This window comes from Oryx dammah, unplaced genomic scaffold (assembly GCF_014754425.2).
Source record: "Oryx dammah isolate SB20612 unplaced genomic scaffold, SCBI_Odam_1.1 HiC_scaffold_11229, whole genome shotgun sequence".
In the NCBI taxonomy this organism is placed as follows: domain Eukaryota; kingdom Metazoa; phylum Chordata; class Mammalia; order Artiodactyla; family Bovidae; genus Oryx; species Oryx dammah.
This window is the reverse complement of record NW_024080622.1, coordinates 4,509,194-4,529,393: the sequence shown is the minus strand read 5'-3', so window position 1 is coordinate 4,529,393 and position 20,200 is coordinate 4,509,194. Positions and strand designations below refer to the sequence as shown.

Below are 20,200 nucleotides of genomic sequence, written 5' to 3'. Positions count from 1 at the left end.
AACCTCGGCCCAAGAACAGCACTGACCCTCCAGGGAGCAAGTGCCTGCAGGTCGACCCCGGCAGTCAGGCGGAAATCACATCGTTCTCGAGGGCTAGGCGGAGGCCGGGCGAGGCATAGAGAGCGGGGTGAGGCCCCGGCCCGCAGGATCCGAGGTGACTCGGAGAGTGCACGCCCTACGGCGGACCGCGCCCCTCTACCGCTTCCTTGTGAGCAGTTCAACTCGCCAGGTGTCGGCGCGCGAGGTCCGCTCGGCCCAGCTCCCTAGCCGAGTGCTAGGCGCGCTGGAGCCGCGCCCCTCTCCTGCCTAAGACCCAGCTCCGGCCTCCGGAGGCCCAGCTCTCCTCGGCTCGGGCCTCTCACCGGCGCGGAGGCGGGGCCGGAGGAGGGGCCGGGGCGGTGGGGCGGGGCTTGCACGGGTGCCCCGGGCTCCGCCGCAGCTTCTCCCGCAGGTCTCGCGGCAGGCCATCGGCTTGGTCCCCAGCTCCGGCCTCATGGCTGCTCCCGGCTCTTCGGTGGAGTGCGGCTACATCCGGACAGTCCTGGGCCAGCAGATCCTGGGGCAGCTGGACAGCTCCAGCCTGGCTTTGCCCTCCGAGGCCAAGCTGAAGCTGGCGGGGAGCAGCGGCCAGGCGGTTAAGAGCCTGCGGATCCAGGAGCAGGTGCAGCAGACCCTGGCCCGGAAGGGCCGCAGTTTCGCGGGCAACGGTGAGTGCAGCCCCGCTGTCCCCTACACCGCCCTCCTCCTGCCCTTTATCCCTTCCCTACCCCCCGTTCACCCTCAGCGCCCGGTTGCTTCCTCTTGCTTCTTCCTGAGGGTGCAGGACCCGGGTTCTGTACACCTGTTGGTTGCCGGCCCATTGTACGGCCAGTCGCGCCTCCAGACTCAGACCAGCTTACTTTGGAAAAGCACTCTTTCTTAAAATAACCTCTTACTCAGATTTGTCATGTATGTGTCTACGTATATTAAATGCATATGTGTGTGTATATATATATATATATATATATATTTGAAAAGAATTCAGTCCAAGATTTTCACCCCTTCCTTAACCTACTCCCCTAGGCCCCCCACCCCAGGGGACTTCATCTGGAGGTTCCAGGAATTTGTAAATACTTTGAAATTCTGTGCAGAAATTTGATATGATCATTTTTTTCTGGGAGAAAGCGCCCCGAGCTTTTATTAAAATTTTTAAAGGATCTGTGACCTCCATAAATATTTTTAAAAAGAAAACCTGAAAGTACTGGCTCTCCTACAACCTATAAATTGGGATTGTGGGCCTTGCCTAGATACTTCGGGGCACTCCACCCAGTGTATGGAGCGAGTGGTTTCATCTAGGAAGTGAAAGGTAGGAGACTTTGGGCTGGGGAGCAATCAAACCACCCCGCGGGTTGACTGGGAGGAGGAGAAGAAAGAAGGGGACTTTGACCCGGCCAGCAGCAGTCCCGCCTGCCTTGCTTGCTGTGCCCCGCCAACGCACTCGTGAGTACAGAGCTGGTATTTCCAAAAAAATTAAACTTTGGAAGTGAACAAGATTTAGTGTTTGTTTTTTTTTGTTGTTTTTTGTTTTTTGTTTTTTTTTTTAGTAGTAATTGATAGTTAAGGAGGTGGAAGGGAAAGAAGATGGCAAACCAGTTCTGAAAATTAGAGAATGTGAAATACCTTTTCTCTCTTGCTAAAAGTCAGATGATCAGAGCCCCTCAGTAATTATTTTATTAGTTGTTTAATTTTTTAATATAAAAGTATTCTTGGCTTGTTAATGGAAAAGAGAAGAGGAAAGAAACAGTTAAGTTGGGTTACCAGTTGTTTCATGCAATGTTGAACTGTTTCTCTAGGAAGTTAACTTGAGAAATGACAACTGTAGAATCGATTAAGAAAAAGAAAAATGCTTGCAGACCAGATCAGAGATCTAAAACAGCAGAAACTGAGAGGCTGTATTGTTTTCCATTTGTGTAAAATAATTTTAAAGGGTCAGGCAATCAATATTTACATACTTGAAAGGTAAAGAGAAGCTGTTTAATGATTAGAGTTGATGTAATTGTGTGCCTACTATGTGCCAAGAATTGGACTTTGTGGTGTGTATTCATTATGTTATTTATGTTTCCAGGAAAAAAAAAAATGCTTGTGAGGTAGGTTGCTTTACTAAGCAGTTAAGTAACAATTTCCCACAGATAGTAAGTAGCAGAAAAACTCCCAAGCCTTAATTTTTAAACTACTCATCAGTTACGTTGTTAAGCTTTTTGGTAATTAATACAAAGTAGGATTTTTATTAGACCCAAGCCTGTCTATGGTCCATTCCCATTTTTTGTTTAAATATAATTGATAAAGTTCTGAGAGAGCGGAGACATCTCAGTGACACAGAACTGCCATAGCACATGGAAAAAAAGAACCTAATTTACATTTAGGAATCTGACTAAAGACCCCAGGAAAACTGAGGCCAGTTTTTGACCAGTGAGATCATTGTACCCCTTCAGTCTGTGCAGATCCAGTGCTAAACTGGAGCCAGACTAGCTGCTTCTGCATAGGGGAATACAAGGAGGGCACATGAAATATTTTTCCTACCCTTTGAGAATGGCGAGGAAGAGCAAGCAGACATCAACTATTCAGTAAAAATAGGGAATGAACAAAAGGAAAAGGAGCATTGCTGAGCGTCTACTCTGTGCCTAACCCTGTTCAAGATTATGTTTGCATTTTATTGTATCCTTCAAATAGTTATATGAAATAAATATGAGGATCCATTTCACATATGAAAAGTCTGTCAGTCTCTCAATATTTATTGGACGCTTAGTTCCAAACCCACATATGATTTGTTCTCTTGAAAATGGTGCATTCATGTTGTGTGGTGAATTCAAGAACTTTCTGTTGTGTCTAGTCTTCATTCAGGGCACTGTTGCAGGTGCTGAACTAAACATACACTCTTTTTGCTTTAAAGCAAGGAGTTCAAAGTCTGTAGAAGGAAAATGCTCTCTAAAAAATGTGTTAATCAAATAAAAAATGGCAAGCTACTCAAAGGAAGAACAGCCAACAAATTATAGAGTTTAAAAGTATGAGTTAGACTATTATCTGGAGGGAATTTTGAAAAGTTTCTTGGAGGAATTGGGATTTTAGGTCTCAAAAAATCAGTAGGATTGGACATAGGTAATGGTTTGAAGGAAGAGTGTTCTAGGGGGAACAGCATGAATATTACACAGTTCACAGAATTGATATGGTAGAACAAAGGGCCCTGTCATGATGCTTCTGCTGTAACTGCTTGAGTCCAACTAAGGAACAAAGCTTCTGAGACTCAAAGAGGAAATTAGCTTCAGAGGAATTTAGCATTAACATACTATGGAACAATTACCAGGGGTGGTTTGTGTATATTGTTAAAGTTCTTTGAAGAAGTCTGGGAGCTTCTTATGGTGGTGAGTGTTGTTTCAATGTTACTGTCCTGTCTCTAAAGTTGAAACAGACAGGCGACTGTTGAAACTGTGGTGGTCTGGAATCCTGTATCAACATAAATTCCAGGAAGAAATGACCCTAATGTTAACTGCTTTTAGCTCCAGGGCTCTGGAGAATTCTGAATTGTTGACATACCTGTAAGACTGAACCAGCAGATAATCTTCTGATAGCAGAGATGAGATAAATATGACCGATTTGTTGATAAATACCCTGCAGGGTTCTTTAACTTGTCAGCTTCTCTCTAATGCCTTTATATAAGTGAGTGGTTTTCATTATAAATTACTCTTAACTTTTGATGTTATTTTTAAATTGTGTTGAACATTTTAAAATTGGCTGTAACTCTTGGGGGGTGGGGAGACATAACTGAGGTCTATAGCAGCATTGTGAGATGAGTCTGTATTGTAGAAAATTTTAATTTTTTTTATAAAAGTTAGAACTCATTTACGAATTGCAAGTACATTATTATATTAGCAAAGGGAAGAATTTTAAGTGTCCATATCCTATTTATTACATTTACTTTGAAAATACTACTACTTTACTTATTATAACAGTTCCCCCTTGGGTGCCTGGGTAAGGAAGTCATGTTTTAAGTTATCATATGTAATACTTATAAACACAATGAACAATAGCATAATAAAAATTGCAACTTTGGAAATCAACCAAAGGCATGCTGTTTACTTAAATGGTTTTCCTTGCCAAGATGTTTTGAATACCTGTGATCAGAAGGATTTTGGGGGAAAGGACTGAAAATTGGCTAAGGTAGCAAAAAAGGCAATTAATAGGTATTATTGGGGCTGGGGGGTGAGGGTGAGGATTGTTGGACATTGTTTAAATCCTGTGTGAATTATTTGTTGCCAAAAAAGGAATTCCAGGAATGAAGCAATTCTGGGAGCAAGGCGACTAGTCCTTTACAAAGTAGGAGAATTCTGGAGAGAAGGAAAAAAAGTTAGATGGTGGGATAGCAGGCACATGGCTGTGTCGCTGAGAATGTAAAGTATCAGTAGTGCCGCCTGATTTAATGTACTTCCTTGTCTGCCTAATATATGATATAGCCTAATGTCTAGCAGATCAATTGCAAGGATTAAAAAAAGTGTGTTTTTTTTTTCCCAGAAATTCTTCCCATTATAATTAGTCAAAGGAAATAGAATGTTAACAACATGGTGATTGCAAAAAAAATTAACTCCTCATCCCTAGATAACGGTGACAACACATCTTTTATGGATAAGGTCTTGAGTGAGGGCATGAGTAGCGATGCCTCAGAGTCAATTGAAATGTAACAGTGTTTGATTATAAAAGTACATTGCTCTATGTCCCAGATAAGGTATCTGAAATTACCTTAAGAGAAGACAGCTGTTCACTTAGACTTTTTAAAGACTGCATTAATGTTATTTATGCCCTGTGTTAGTAAGTTCCAGTCATGAGAACACAGGGTAGCCCCCTTGGGCCAGATATTCTAGGCATATGTTATTCACCTTCTCCTAACTGTTTTGGATATCAGCTTTAAATTTTTTCCTATGTATTAAAATAAGGCTATACATATTATCTTCAAACAGTTAACATTAATTTTATATTCAAATTGAGTTTCTGGTCTGATCAATAGAAATTATTAGAAACTTTTTTTAAATTTTTCTGAGAGAACAAGCATATCTTTGATAATAATGAAATATAAATAACAAATATGTTGCTAAAACCTCTGGAATTTATATATCAGAGTTGATTAATATTGTCTATAACAAGATCATTTGGTACTATCTCAGATGACATTCAAGAATTTTAAAATATACCATTCTGAGGTAAATGTTGGACTCCAGCTATTTTGTGCATGTACACAAATGTATGAAGACATAAATATCATACTCCTTTTGGGAGAGTAAATAGTAAAAAGAGTGTTGCAAATGGGAATAGACAATTAGTAGAATTACAATTAGTAGAATATTTAATCTTTGTATTAGAGTGAACCATCCCCTGACTTATTAGGATAAGAACAATAAGCAGAATTTCAGGTCCTCTTATAATAGAATTATTGAAAAATCTATTGTGTATCTTTTGTGTAATTCCATTAATGCTGACCGGATATAGGACATAAATACAGTTGCTCTGTTATTAAGAAAAGTGCTTAAAAATGAGCTGAGGAGCCCATTCAATATGTAGACGTAAATGAAAATACATATTCAGAAAAAAGAACTTGAGCATTTGAAAACACAGCTTGCTATTACCATTAAAAGAATTCACATACTTGTGTTCTTGGAATAGTCAGCTTTAGGCTTAAAAGTATTAATTGGCCAAAGCATCATAACCAAAGTTCTGCAACTCCTTGATATCCAGAAGAAAATACTACTCACTAGAAGCTTAATAAATTATTCCCACTAAATCTTAAATCTCACTAGTATGGTCACAGGATGGTGGTGAGGAAGATCACATCAGAATTATTGTATCTTGATGAACTTTTCTTTTGAAGGAGGAATATAAATTTAAACTTTTCTTGACAGATCATAATAACTCATTATAGAATATCAAAATATTGCAGATAAATAGACACACTAAAAAGATAAGAGAATGACAGTAAATATATATTATGCAGATGTAGAATCAACCTTGCCACAATGAACATAGTCAGCTTTTCTAATCACTTAGAAAGAGTCTGCCTACATTTCGGGGAAATTTTTTTCTTCCTTTCTTTATTTCCAGAATGACAGAGAAACAATAGGAAATATTTGAGCACCTTCTATCCACTCTAAGACAAAAGCAACTGTCATCCTCCCATTTTGGCTTCACTGTGGTGATCCACAGGAAGGATTAAGTGCAAATTGAATATGTGTAACTAGGATATTTTGAATGTACAAGGAAATATTGACTGATCATCCATTAACATGTCAAGTTCTGATATAGGACTGCCAGAAGTGGTAGTAAAAGATGGATTCTACATTAAGAAGGTAAAAATTTACTTGGAACATAAGACCTCTTCCTGCTTTTACTGGCCTTACTCCAATTCATTCTCCACCTAGGTAGTAAACTTTCTAATCTCAGCGCTCCATTTCCTGATTTAAATGCCTTCAGTTTCTTGCTGTTCTCTACAGGAGTGAAATTCCTTATTCAGCATGGCATTTCAAGTTCTCTGTGCTCTGATGCCTGCATCTTCTCAAACTTGGTCCTATCACCACTATTCTGGCACACAACCAAACACCAGCAATTTATCTTGCTCAATTCCTCTCCCTACTACTACTCTGACTCCCCCTTCCCTTCTCTTGGCTGGCTTAACTCTTAAATGCCCCTCAAAACTCAGCTCAGTTTGTGCCCCTGTATAGGCAGCTTTGCCTCATCCCTCCACCTCATAGTATCGAGTTAAAGATCCAAGTTAAAGATTTGATCACTGTGAGTCAAACAAGATGTTTCAAAGGGGAGAAACATGAATATGCAGGGGTTTTCTGAAAATACATTTGGCAGATTTGGTGGATTTAAAGAAGGGACAGAAGTTATGAATCAGCTGGGAGAGAAGAGGTTAGCACTGGCAAGTGAGAGGCAGTAGAAATATCATGATTTAAGAGTTACTACCCAAACTGGTAGAGTGTTTTAAAGGAGAAAGTTCTATAAATTCATCTATTTGACTATTAGTGGCAACATTGTGAGTATAATGTGTTATTTGTCATTGCAGTTCTAAAGTTTTATAAGTAATCATTATGAAATATCTCAGCAAATGAATTGGCAGGAATGCCAAAGTATGGTGATAAATTATAGGAATTCCTATAGATTTAAAAAATTCCAGGATGTATCCACTTAGTATTTTACCAATATGCTAAGTTACCAGTTTATAATCACACATTTTATAATCACATATGGCTATTCCAAGTATATGATATAGATACCTGCAGTATAGAAGGAACTTTTAAATGTGTGTTTTGTGGTTATCTATGGACAGGGAGGCCTGGCGTGCTGCAATTCATGGGGTCGCAAAGAGTCGGACAAGACTGAGCGACTGAACTGAACTGAACTGAAAGCAGTAATTTGAGGAATACCTCCAAAATGTCATAGAATGGTATCATAAACTACATAAAGGGACTCCTAAAAAATAAGGACTTCTGGCGGCTGGTTAGTATATTAATGGGTGATAGCCATTGACTAGTGACACAGTGGCACTTGGAGTTCAAGGCCCTTTCTGCCAGGATTGTTGGTCTGTCTCTGGCATACTCAACTTTGAAGCCAGCTGTGGTCACCACTTTTCTGCCAACACTGACTCCTGGCATATTCCACTTGGTAAGAACTCAGCCAGTACTTTCCAACTGTATACTCAATACACTGAGTTGTTCCTCAGGGTTGATCATGTGAGCTTTCTTAACTGGTCATTTATAGCAACACCACGTTTTGTTAATATTTTCATAATGCAAGACATTAATAGACTCTAGTCTTCTTTAAAACAATTCTTCACCATAGTTTTTTCAACCAACAAATTCCACTCATTTTCCAGCCTGAGCAAGTGCTTACCTGAGTTGTGTAACAGGGTTGTGGAATTGTGGTTTTCATGAATATATTTTTCTTAGAAAGTAAAAACAGAAAGTAAAAGAAATAATTTATTTTAATGTTAAGTCAGGGAAAATGAATTCTATGTTACATGACCACACAGACAAAGAAAAGTTCTTCACTAACTCAGTGAAACTGAAAGAGTTAATCACTCAGTTGTGTCCAACTCTTTGCAATCCCATGGACTGTAGCCCACCAGGCTCCTCTGTCCATGGAATTCTCCAGACAAGAATACTGGAGTGGGTAGCCATTCCCTTCTCCAGGAGATCATTCCAACCCAGGGATCAAACCTGAGTCTGTTAATGTCTCCTGCATTGGCAGGCAGGTTCTTTACCATCCAAGCCACCAGGGAAGTCCATTTGGTTCTTGATGGGTCCTATTTTGTGTTTTCTTTTAGTACCTACTTTTGTTAGTAAACGATTTTAAGGAGCTTTTTAAATATGAACTGCTATACAGATTCCTTCTAATAAGTTTCAAGACGTCATGTAGTTAAATCTTTTTTAAGGTATGTGGAGAAAGAGAGATGTTTTTACCCAGAGGTTGCTGTGAAAAGACCAAAGAGAAGAAGGTGATAGCTTTTAGACTTCCAGAGTCTAGTCTCTTTCCATCAAAAAGACCATTGTGAATTCAGACAGTGAAGGCAACTGTCTGTGATTGAGCACAATAAATTGTAGCATTTAAATCAACACCGGTAGTGAACACATACTGATTTCTATGAGTACCTGTTTTCATGGGAATTTATATACCGCCATCTCTACACATTCTTCTTTTAGAGCTGAATGTGAACCAAATAAGTTTTTCAACCATGCTTAGTTCTTGCCTGGAAAATCCCATGGACGGAGGGGCCTGATGGGCTGCAGTCCATGGGGTCTCTAGGAGTCGGACACGACTTCACTTTCACTTTTCACTTTCATGCATTGGAGAAGGAAATGGCAACCCACTCCAATGTTCTTGCCTGGAGAATCCCAGGGACGGGGGAGCCTGGTGGGCTGCCATCTATGGGGTCGCACAGAGTCAGACACGACTGAAGCGACTTAGCAGCAGCACCAGCAGCAGCAGAGAGTGCTGGAGGCTTGAAAACAAGATGCTTTTCTGAATGTGAATGCTACTCTCATCTCTCTAATAAACACGAGCTATTTAAAGGTGTTTGTTTAGCAACTGTATCACCTGTTAATGCTTGCCATAAAGGAAGCTGTGTTTGATTTTTCTTTTAATGTGCCCAGATACAGGTAATAGAGTCATAATTAGAGACTTGTCAATTTAATTTCATAAATATATTGTTGTTCAATCTCTAAGTCATGTCCGACTCTGCAACCCCATGAACTGCAGCATGCTAGGCTATCCTGTCCTTCAATATAATAAATGTACTAGATTTATTTATCTATAATATATACAAATCAATGTATTAAATTTAACCAAATAGACATTTATATATATGTAATAGATATAAATAAATTATTATATTTAACCAATTAGGTAATAAAGCTGGTCACAAAAGCTACAAAGAAAGAATTGATTATAGAAATTAATTTTCAATATTTAACTCTAAGAGTATTTCATTATCTTGGACAATACTTGCATAGATGACCAGAAACCAAGATGTTTTCCCATGAACAGCTGCTTTGGGATCACATCATTCAGATTAACATTCAGAATTGGAAAGAGAGAAAATTACATTTCCTGTGAGGTCTACACCTCTGCAATCCTCTAAGCCATTTGGAATCAAAACCAACCCCCCCCCCAACTCTCACCCTCCTACCCTGCCCCCGCAACTGCTTTGATCTGAATTGCTGTTATTTGAGGAGGACTGAGTTCTGTAACTTCCTCCTTCATGTTCCTTAAATTGGGCTCCATAGATGTCTGCAGTGCTCTTAGAAGAAACAGTTTGGATAATGTTGCCTGAGTGAGTATTAATTTGAAATAGTGCCTATAAATCATTGCCTTTTTAGGAAATAGCAAAAGCACGTTATATGAATGACTATTTAAAACCACAATAATGTCATCCTCAATGGCTGGGTCAATCAAAATAACCAGAAAAAGCCAAATTCAATACCTGAATAAAAACTCTTAGATACAATACAGTGTGAATTAAAGCATGCAAACCAGTTTATCCCTCTTTCTACAACAGATTAATTCATGAAAATGTGTGAAATACAAATTTTGTTATCCAAATTCTGTTTTTAAAGCCTTATCTAATTTTTGCATGTTGCTTTACAATTTTAAAAGCATTGAATATATGCTTTCTTGGATAAATGTCTCTCACCAACTCTGTTAATAGGTGGAATTATGGGAAATAAATGTAGGTAATTTGTCAAGACATACAGAAAGTAGTAGAGTTGGGGGCCTCAGATTATTTCAGTTTAAAGAAGATACCCATGTCCTTTTGTGATGTAAACAAGTCCTTTGAAATAAAGGCATGACCTAATTTTCCATGTTAGAAAATACGAATTTTTATGTTGGATTTATTTAAAGCAGTATGTACCTGCATGTATAACATGTTTTTGTTGCTTTCTTATTTCTGTTTTTGGAGAAGGGCATGGCTGAGTTATATGCTCAGTAGTCATATTATTATGTGTTTTATCCTCTGAGTGAACAGAAAATAATGATTTGCCTTAAAGAGATTTGTTTCCATCCTGATTAATATTTTTTAATTCCAGCCAGTTCAAAATATTTTTTAAATCTTAGATCACAGCTGCTAATTCATTAGTCCCCTATACTGATCTCAAACTCATGACTGCCTAGGCAAATTAATGTGCATTATTTATTGTTTAAGATTGGCCTTTTAACCATAGAAACTATCTATTGAGCCATCCTGCAGTTTGAATATCGAGAGTTACAACTTTCCTTGCACAGGAAGAGAGTCTGTGGTTTAAAGATCTAATCTTATTTTATTCCCTGTTAACAACTACCTTGTAGTTATTTTGGGAACCAGTAAATCAGTCTCAATTCATTCATCTGAAAATAGAAGAACTTCCTTATAAGGATTTATGTCAACAAATAAAAAACTTACAGAGTATTTGGAGTTGTCCAGGTAAAGGTTCTAGAGGAAAGAGAATGATTGTTTTGTTCTCATAAAAAACTGATGATAATTCCTCCAGGGATTTGATAAATGACAATTTCAGAAGAGCCACAATACAATCAAATAGTTGAGATCAATAGTAAAGATCAGTGGAAAGGATGAACCCAGAGTTCAAACCTGATAGTAAGTCTCTTTGCAATTTAAAGCAAGTAATTTAAGTTGGCTTTGAGCAAACGCCCTCTTCCAACCACACAAGAGAATTCTCTACACATGGACATCACCAGATGGTCAATACCAAAATCAGATTGATTATATTCTTTGCAGCCAAAGATGGAGAAGCTCTATACAGTCAGCAAAACAGGACCAGGAGCTGACTGTGGCTCAGATCATGAACTCCTTATTGCAAAATTCAGACTTAAATTGACAAATGTAGGGAAAACCACAAGACCTTTCAGGTATGACCTAAATCAAATCCCTTATGATTATAAAGTGGAAGTGACAAATAGATTCAGGGGATTAGATCTGATAGAATGCCTTAAGAACTATGGATGGAGGTTCTTGACATTGTACAAGAGGCAGTGATGAAGACCATCCCCAAGAAAAAGAAATGCAAAAAGGCAAAATGGTTGTCTGAGGGGGCCTTACAATTAGCAGTGAAAAGAAGAGAAGTGAAAAGCAAAGGAGAAAAGGAAAGATATACCCATTTGAATCTAGAGTTCCAAAGAATAGCAAGGAGAGAGAAGAAGCCTTCCTCAGTGATCAATGCAAAGAAACAGAGGAAAATAATAGAATGGGAAAGGCTAGAGATCTCGTCAAGAAAATTTGAGGGAACATTTCATGCAAAGATAGGCACAATAAAGGACAGAAATGGTATGGACCTAACAGAAGCAGAAGATATTAAGAAGCGGTGGCAAGAATACACAGAAAAACTATACAAAATAGATCTTCATAACCCAGATAATCACAATGGTGTGATCACTCACCTAGAGCCAGACATCCTGGAAATGAAAGTGGGCCTTAGTAAGCATCACTACGAACAAAGCTAGGGAAGGTGATGGAATTCCAGTTGAGCTATTTCAAATCCTAAAAGATGATGTGGTGAAAGTGCTCCATTCAATATGCCAGCAAATTGGGAAAACTCCACAGTGGCCACAGGACTGGAAAATGTCAGTTTTCATTACAATCCCAAAGAAAGGCAATGCCAAAGAATGTTCAACCTACCACACAGTTGCACTCATCTCACATGCTAGTAAAGTAATGCTCAAAATTCTCCAAGCCAGGCTTCAACAGTATGTGAACCATAAACTTCCAGATGTTCAAGCTGGATTTAGAAAAGACAGAGGAGCCAGAGGTCAAATTGCCAACATCTGTTGGATCATGGAAAAAGCAAGAGAGTTCCAGAAAAACATCTATTTCTGCTTTATTGACTATGACAAAGCCTTTGACTGTGGGGATCACAATAAACTGTGGAAAATTCTGAAAGACAAAGGAATACCAGACCACCTGACCTGCCTCTTGAGAAATCTGTATACAGGTCAAGAAGCAACAGTTAGAACTGAACATGGAACAACAGACTGGTTCCAAATAGGAAAAGGAGTACGTCAAGGCTGTATGTTGTCACCCTGCTTATTTAACTTACATGCAGAGTATAACATGCAAAATGATTGGCTGGATGAAGCATAAGCTGGAATCAAATTGTTGGGAGAAATATCAATAACCTCAGATATGCAGATGACACCACCCTTATGGCAGAAAGCAAAGAAGAACTAAAGAGCCTCTTTATGACAGTGAAAGAGAAGAATAAAAAAGTTGGCTTACGTTCAGAAAACTAAGATCATGGCATCCAGTCCCATCAACTCATGTCAAATAGATGGGGAAACAATGGAAATAGTGGCAGACTTTATTTTGGGGGACTCCAAAATGACTGCAGATGGTGGGTCACTGCAGCCATGAAATTAAAACACTCTTGCTCCCTGGAAGAAAAGTTATGACTATCCTAAACAACATATTAAAAAGCAGACATTTACTTTGTCCGTCTAGTCAAAGCTATGGTTTTTCCAGTAGTCATGTATGGATGTTGTACCATAAAGAAAGCTGAGCACCAAAGAATTGAAGCTTTTGAACTGTGATGCTGGGACTCTTGAGAGTCCCTTTGACTGCAAGGAGATTAAACCAGTCAATCCTAAAGGAAATCAGTCCTGAATATTCATTGGAAGGACTGATGCTGAAGCTGAAACTCCAATACTTTGGCCACCTGATGCAAAGAACTGACTCATTGGACAAGAACCTGATGCCAGGAAAGATTGAAGGTGAGAGGAGAAGGGGATGACAGAGGATGAGATGGTTGGATGGCATCACCAACTGGATGGACATGAGTTTGAGTAGGCCCCCGGAGTTGGTGATGAACAGGGAAGTCTGGCGTGCTGCAATCCATGGGGTGGCAAAGAGTCAGACACAACTGAGCAACTGAACTGAATTTAAGTTTCCCTCTTTTAAAGGGATATGATAATAGCTAACTCTGCATCACAAAGTATAAAATAAAATAATTTGAGTTCCTTAAAAGTAATCTTGCAGTTTAAGGTGTTAATCCGTGTTGCTTTAAAAAGCCTTACCACCCACAGCAACAATGTTGAGTTAAGAATGTAAGCCAAACATTTAGCCTCCTTTCCCACATGGGTGGGACTCTTCCTTGCAGCATTACCTCCCTGGTAGTCGGGGGTGGGGGTAGGGGCGAGAGAAGGAACAGTGAGACCTGAGTTAGGGACTACAGACAGCCTGAGCAGGAACCTCAGGCAGACACTGAGAGCTGAGTACTTAAGCCTCTCACAGCTTTTGATATGGGTTCGTACAGAAGATTTTCCTTTCAGTGTCCAAGTTCTAGGCTTCTTCTGACATTGAAGTTAAAAACTAAGAGGCTGCCTGACCTTGTGCTAACTCTTGAGAAGAAATCAAGCCCCTGGAAACAGCTGTCTGCTGCTGCTGCTGCTAAGGCGCTTCAGTTGTGCAACCCCATAGACGGCAGCCCACTAAGCTCCTCCGTCCCTGTGATTCTCCAGGCAAGAATACTGGAGTGGGTTGCCATTTCCTTCTCCAGTGCATGAAAGTGAAAAGTGAAAGTGAAGTCGCTCAAGTCATGCCCGACTCTTAGCGACCCCATGGACTGCAGCCTACCAGGCTCCTCTGTCCATGGGGTTTTCCAGGCAAGAGTACTGGAGTGGGTTGCCATTGCCTTCTCCAAACAGCTGTGTACCTTTGCTCAACTCCCCTGATCTTTAGGGTGATACTTACAAGCCTGTAGCTGTCTTCCCCAGGACCCCTTGAGGCCTGAAACATGTTTACTAGCCAGATTATTTGGCTCCAGGAAATAAAACACATGTACAAAAATAATCTGGGATGGATTCTTACTTTTTTAGCTTTTTGGCAACAACACTCTCCATTCCACCTCTCCCTCAAAGTAACTTGCGAATATATTTAGTTAGACTCTAACAATTTATTGGGAAAGTATGTTGGTATGTTCTAGTTGTATTGGAAAGGGTCTACCTGTGTTATTTTATTACCAACATCTTTCACGAGTCTCTGAAGCCTAGAAGAGTTAATTTAGTATTGTATTTTTCCTCTAATTTCTAAAAGAATGCTATGTGACAGTAATTTTGGTTAACAAGAAATTAGAAATTACCTAAGTTTTAGAGATATTTGATTATTTTGATTAGTTTTTTGGCTTTTTTTATTTTTATTTTTTTGCAAGCAGTGGGAGATTACAAAAGAACTGATTAAAACACTGGAAGCTTTTTAAGACATTTGAAGCTCAAAGAGTATTTTAAGATGTGCCCCAGTTAGAGTCTGACACAACTTAGCAACTAAACAACAACAAATTTACTTGAGAGTCCCTGTAGTCTCCACAGACCGGGGCAGGAAGGGCTTGTCTCCTGTGCAGCATTTGCAGGAACAGGCTATCTGTTAAACCCCAAACTAAGAACCAGTCATCAGTTCTTTTTTGGTGTGGAAGTGGATTCCCTCTCCTGCCTAACTCTCACATTGCCTAATGCTGCAGGCCCAAGAGTTGGCATTTTTCAAACTGACCCATGTTTGGTCTGAATACATTGACCCATTATATTTATTGCCTCACCTACATTTTCTCAGGAAACTTCAGAGTTGCTGCCGTGGGTATTCCTCTTAACTTACAGAAACTGAACTTTTATAGTACAGACCATGTAAGCCAACTGAGTGATTTCCAAATTCTTCAGGATTGTAATAAACGTTTAGATTTTTGTGAAAATCTCCTCTCTCCTTTCTTCCCTTTGCTCAAAAAAAGTTTTAATTTTATTTTTAATTCAGCTTTTATTTTGAAAAGCTTGTGAAGGATGTTGCCAGAACTTGTGATCATTTGCCACATCCCAGGGTCATATTAACCTTGCCTTGTATTGCATGCATGCTCAGTTGTGTCTGATTCTGCAACCCCATGGTCTCTAGCCTGCCAGGCTCTTCTGTCCATGGAACCTTCTGGCAAGAATACTGAAGTGGTTTGCCATTTCCTACTCCAGGGGATCTTCCCAACCCATGGATCGAACCCGCATCTCTTGCATCTCCTGCATTAGCAGGCAGATTCTTTACCATTTCGTCACCTGGGAAGCCCCATGTTAACCTAACACTGAAAAACACTAACATAAATCTAATACTTGTCACTGACTTTAATTACTTAAATTTAAAATATACTATTGTTATATATTCTTGCCTCGAGAATCCCATGGACAGAGGAGCCTGGCAGGCTACAGTCCATGGGGTCACAAGAGTCGGTCACAACTTAGCAACTAAACCACCACCACCACTGATTGGCCCACTTATTTTGTTTGCTTTCAGGAAATCTTCACCGAACTAGCAGTGTTCCTGAATATGTCTACAATCTACACTTGGTTGAAAATGATTTTGCTGGTGTGCGTTCCCCTGTTACTAAAACCTATGACTTACTAAAGGTAGGATACCAAAGAATAGAACCATAGTTATTAGAATACCAAGTAAACATTTTTAAATTTCTATGGGTTATTTTTTAACGTGTACCGTTCTCAAGTATTACCATTTCCTAAATGTATTATAAGAAGATTGGTTTTGTGTGGACATCATGGAAAACTGGAAACTTTAAACAGTATCAAATCCTGGTGCGGATAACTAGACAACCAAGTCTTGTTAAAAACAGATTTTACCCAGAAAGGAGCCGACTTTCTCCGTGTGATTTAGAGAAACCAACATCTTGTGTAATAGTCCTAGGATAATTGATCTTCAACAAAGATGAAAACTGATTCATGCCTCATTTAAATTTTATTTCTCTTTTGTGCAGACAGGCACAGCTCCCACTTATGAAGGTCGCTGGGGAAGAGGAACTTCGCAGTACAGCTCCCAGAAGTCGGTGGAGGAAAGGTTCTTCAGGCAGCCTCTAAGGAGACTTGAGATTTCCCCAGACAGCAGCCCTGAGAGGGCTCAGTACGCACACAGCGAGCACCAGTACAGCCAGAGAAGCCAGGCCGGCCACACCTTGAGGCACCAGGAGAGCAGGAGGTCCACGCTTCTCGTGCCACCTCGCTATGCCCGCTCAGAAATTGTAGGTTTCAGCCACTCCGGGGCGGTGGGCAGACAGCGTCACTACGACACCTACAGCAGGCGCTACCAGTACGGGTCCGTGAACGAAGCTGATTTTGACGGCGCCCCTGTCCACCCGGTAGTGCTTACCTACCCCAGGCCTGGGACCAGCCACAGCCTGGGCAACCTCCTGGAGAAGGAGAACTACGTGACTGCGGGACTCGCCGCGGGGCAGGCCAGGCCGGCGCCCATGCCGCCGGGCACGCAGGGCCGGGCAGAGCGGTCGTCCTGGCATCAGAGCTCCTTCCACAGCACCCGCACACTGAGGGAGGCCGAGGCGGGCGGGAGGAGGCCGCACATGACCGTGGGCCAGGTGGCGGCGGGAGGAAGTGGGATCATGCTCGCCGCCGAGAGAAGCACTTTCACCGAGGCCCAGTCTGGGTGAGTCCCCTTCTCAATCTGCTGCGCTGTCAGTGCCAGCACATTCTGTTCCCACAGCCCTTAACTGCGTGAGCTGGCGCTTCTGGGGCTGCAGAGAAAGGCTTCCAGAGATAAGTGATTAAAATAATGACTTCTCAGGCCGCTGCCTAATTGACAGATTAGCCTATTTACCTCAGGGACAGGGGCCAAGCTACCTGCTTGTATGGCAGCTCTGCGGGGAAATGTGGCTTTTAGTCCATCTGTTTCAAATTAGATGATGGCTAAAGGGAGGCCTGACCCCTTGGTTATGTGAAAATCTGCTTTGAATGGAGCTAACTCCAAAGTAGATGAAGAAATGGATAATTACATGCATTTTTCACAATCATTCCTTGAAATAAAGGAAGGAAAAAGGCAAAAATGTTTATTCCCGGTGTTAAAAGTGAACCACGAATGCTCTTTTGATAACACTACCGAAAAAGGAAGTGCTAATCAGAGGCAACTAATTTCTAAATGTCTCTTTTCCTTTGATATACCTGATAATTTTATTCAATATTATTTGACTCTAGTATAAGGGATTTATCGGAGTTTTTGTTTTGTAATACTGAATAATTAAAATACTTGAAGTTTCAAAGTCATTCCTTTACCTCTCCTGTTTACATTATGGCTTGACTAATCTAGTGTTTGGAACTTTAACTTTCATTCAAGTTTAATGCTGGAGCACAAATTTCATAAACTGAGGAACTCACTAAGAGAAAAGTTGAGAAATGGATGGATGATTACATTTAGTAACTACTAAAATAATGATGTATCATTATGGTAAAACATTAAATATTTGACTTTTTTTAAACCTGTGAAGTTGGTTAATGGAAATTATTACCTTTAATCATCCCTTTAAGTGAAATTGTGCAGTATACTCATTGATTAGGTAGGCACTGGTGAGAAAAGATTTTAGGGCTAATCTAATCTTGAAGCAAGAAATATTTTTTATAAAGCAAAATTAATATGAGACTTATAACATTTCTTTAGAAAGTAGATCTTTGTCAATATGGACACACTTATAAAAAGAAAAATGCATGAGGTAATTATTTATGGAGGGAAAAGCTGATCATTTCTTTTAAATTGATAATTCAAGATGTATTAAATGCCTGCTATGTTGTAAGATTTGTGCTTGGTCAGTTTTAATGAAATGATTCCAACAGTAACAGAACTATAGCTTCACCTTCTGCACAGCTGGCACTCTTCTCTTCTTCCATCTCTGTCCTCATGCTTCCACCACTTTGTCACTTCCCAGGCTGCCATCCACTCACTGTAGTATGACTTTAGTCCCCAACATTTTTGAAATAGGCTCCCCACAGATCTACCAAAGGCTGCCCTAATGCTACATCTGAAGCAGACACATAATTAGCACCTGTATTAGTCTGTGGGCAGCATTTAATAAACTGTGAAATTCTCTCTTCCCTGGGTAGTCAGGACACCAGCTTCTCCTGGTTTCTTCTAGCCATGCCTTAGTCTTTCCTGCAAGGACTTCTTTGCATGCCCGAGGAAGTTATCTTCATCAACCCTTCTGTTTTGGTCTTGGTGCTCTTCTAAAGGGGCCCTGCATACTGCACTTACATCCTGTGATTCCCAGTGTTTCATTTTCATCTCTGTCCTCTATCCTCAACTCTAAATTTGTGTGTATTTCTAACAACCTCATGGACTCAGTATGTTCAAAATTAAATTTATCAGCTCTTCCCTACCTTCTATTCCTGACCATCTCTTCATACTAAAGTCCTGTCATTTATAAACCTAGGAGTCATGCTTGTCTTTTCCCTTCATAGTCACATATCACCAAGCTATTATTTTTAACTCCTTAATGGGTTGTAAATTTTTACCCTCTTTCTGTCTCTATTGCATAGGTCTCTCTTCCTCTGGTCTTGTTCTCAACCATTCTCTAAAACTGTTAGAATGATCTTCCAAACTCTGATGATTCCTCTCCACAACTTATAATCTTCCCATAATTCCACCAAACCTTTGTGCTTTTTAGCATGGCACACAAGGCCCATGTTTCTACTTCTGCTTACACTCTAGTCTGATCTCTTTCTACTCTTTTTCACGCTTCATCATCACCATCCCCAAAAACACGCCTGAACACTCAAACCACCTTGAACCTCTTGCTTTTCTTGTTGTTCAGTTGCTAAGTTGTGTCTGACTATTTGCAACCCCATGGACTACAGCATGCCAGGCTTCCCTGCCCTTCACTATCTCCCAGGGTTTGCTCTAACTCATGTCCATTAAGTCAGTGATGCCATTCAACCATCTCATCCTCCATCTCCCTCCTTCTCCTCCTGCCATCAATCTTTCCCAGCTTCAGGGTCTTTTCCAATGAGACGGCTCTTCACATCGTGTGGCTGAAGTATTGAAGCTTCAGCTTCAGCATCAGTCCTTCCAGTGAATATTCAGGGTTGATTTCGTTAAGAGTTGACTGGTTTGATCCTCCTTGCTGACCAAGAGACTCTCAGGAGTCTTTTCTAGCACCACAGTTCAAAAGCATCATTTCTATGGCTCTCAGCCTTCTTTATGGTCCAACTCTCACATCCATACATGACTACTGGAAAACCATAGCTTTGACTATGTGGACTTTTGTCAGCAAATGGATGTCCCTGCTTTTTAATATGCTGTCTAGGTTTGTCATAGCTTTTCTTCCAGGGAGGAAGCATCTTTTAATTTCATGGCTGCAGTCACAGTGATTTTGGAGCCAAAAAATGAAATCTGTCTCTGCTTCAATTTTTTTCCCCTTCTATTTGCAATGAAGTGATTGGACTAGATGCCACAATCTTCGTTTTTTGAATGTTGAGTTTTAAGCCAACTTTTCACTCTCCTCTCTTATCCTCATCAAGAGTCTCTTTAGTTCCTTTGTGCTTTCTGGCATTAGAGTGGTATCATCTGCATTTCTGAGCTTACTGATATTTCTCCCTGCAGCTTTTATTCCAGCTTGTGATTCATCCAGCCCAGCATTTCTCATGATGTACTCTGCATATAAGTTAAATAAGCAGGGTGACAATATACAGCCTTGATGTATATTCCCAATTTTGAACCAGTCCATTGTTCCATGTCCAGTTCTAACTGTTGCTTCTTGACCTGCATACAGGTTTCTCAGGAGGCAGGTAAGGTGGTCTGTTATTCCCATCTCTTGAAGAATTTTCCACAGTTTGTTGTGATCCACACAAAGGCTTTAGCACAGTCAATGAAGTAGAAGTA

General features: G+C 40.2%; 1 protein-coding gene across 1 annotated transcript in view; it reads left to right on the top strand.

The window, feature by feature from the left end:
• Positions 1-422: 422 nt before the first annotated feature.
• LOC120861168 (plakophilin-2-like) overlaps positions 423-20,200 on the top strand; it is a 92,086-nt gene continuing 72,308 nt past the window's right edge. The window contains exons 1-3 of the mRNA XM_040236822.1: positions 423-707; positions 15,827-15,939; positions 16,302-16,981. Of these exons, the coding sequence (XP_040092756.1) occupies positions 494-707; positions 15,827-15,939; positions 16,302-16,981 (1,007 nt within the window). The 5' untranslated portion in view covers positions 423-493. The remainder of the gene's footprint in view (positions 708-15,826; positions 15,940-16,301; positions 16,982-20,200) is intronic.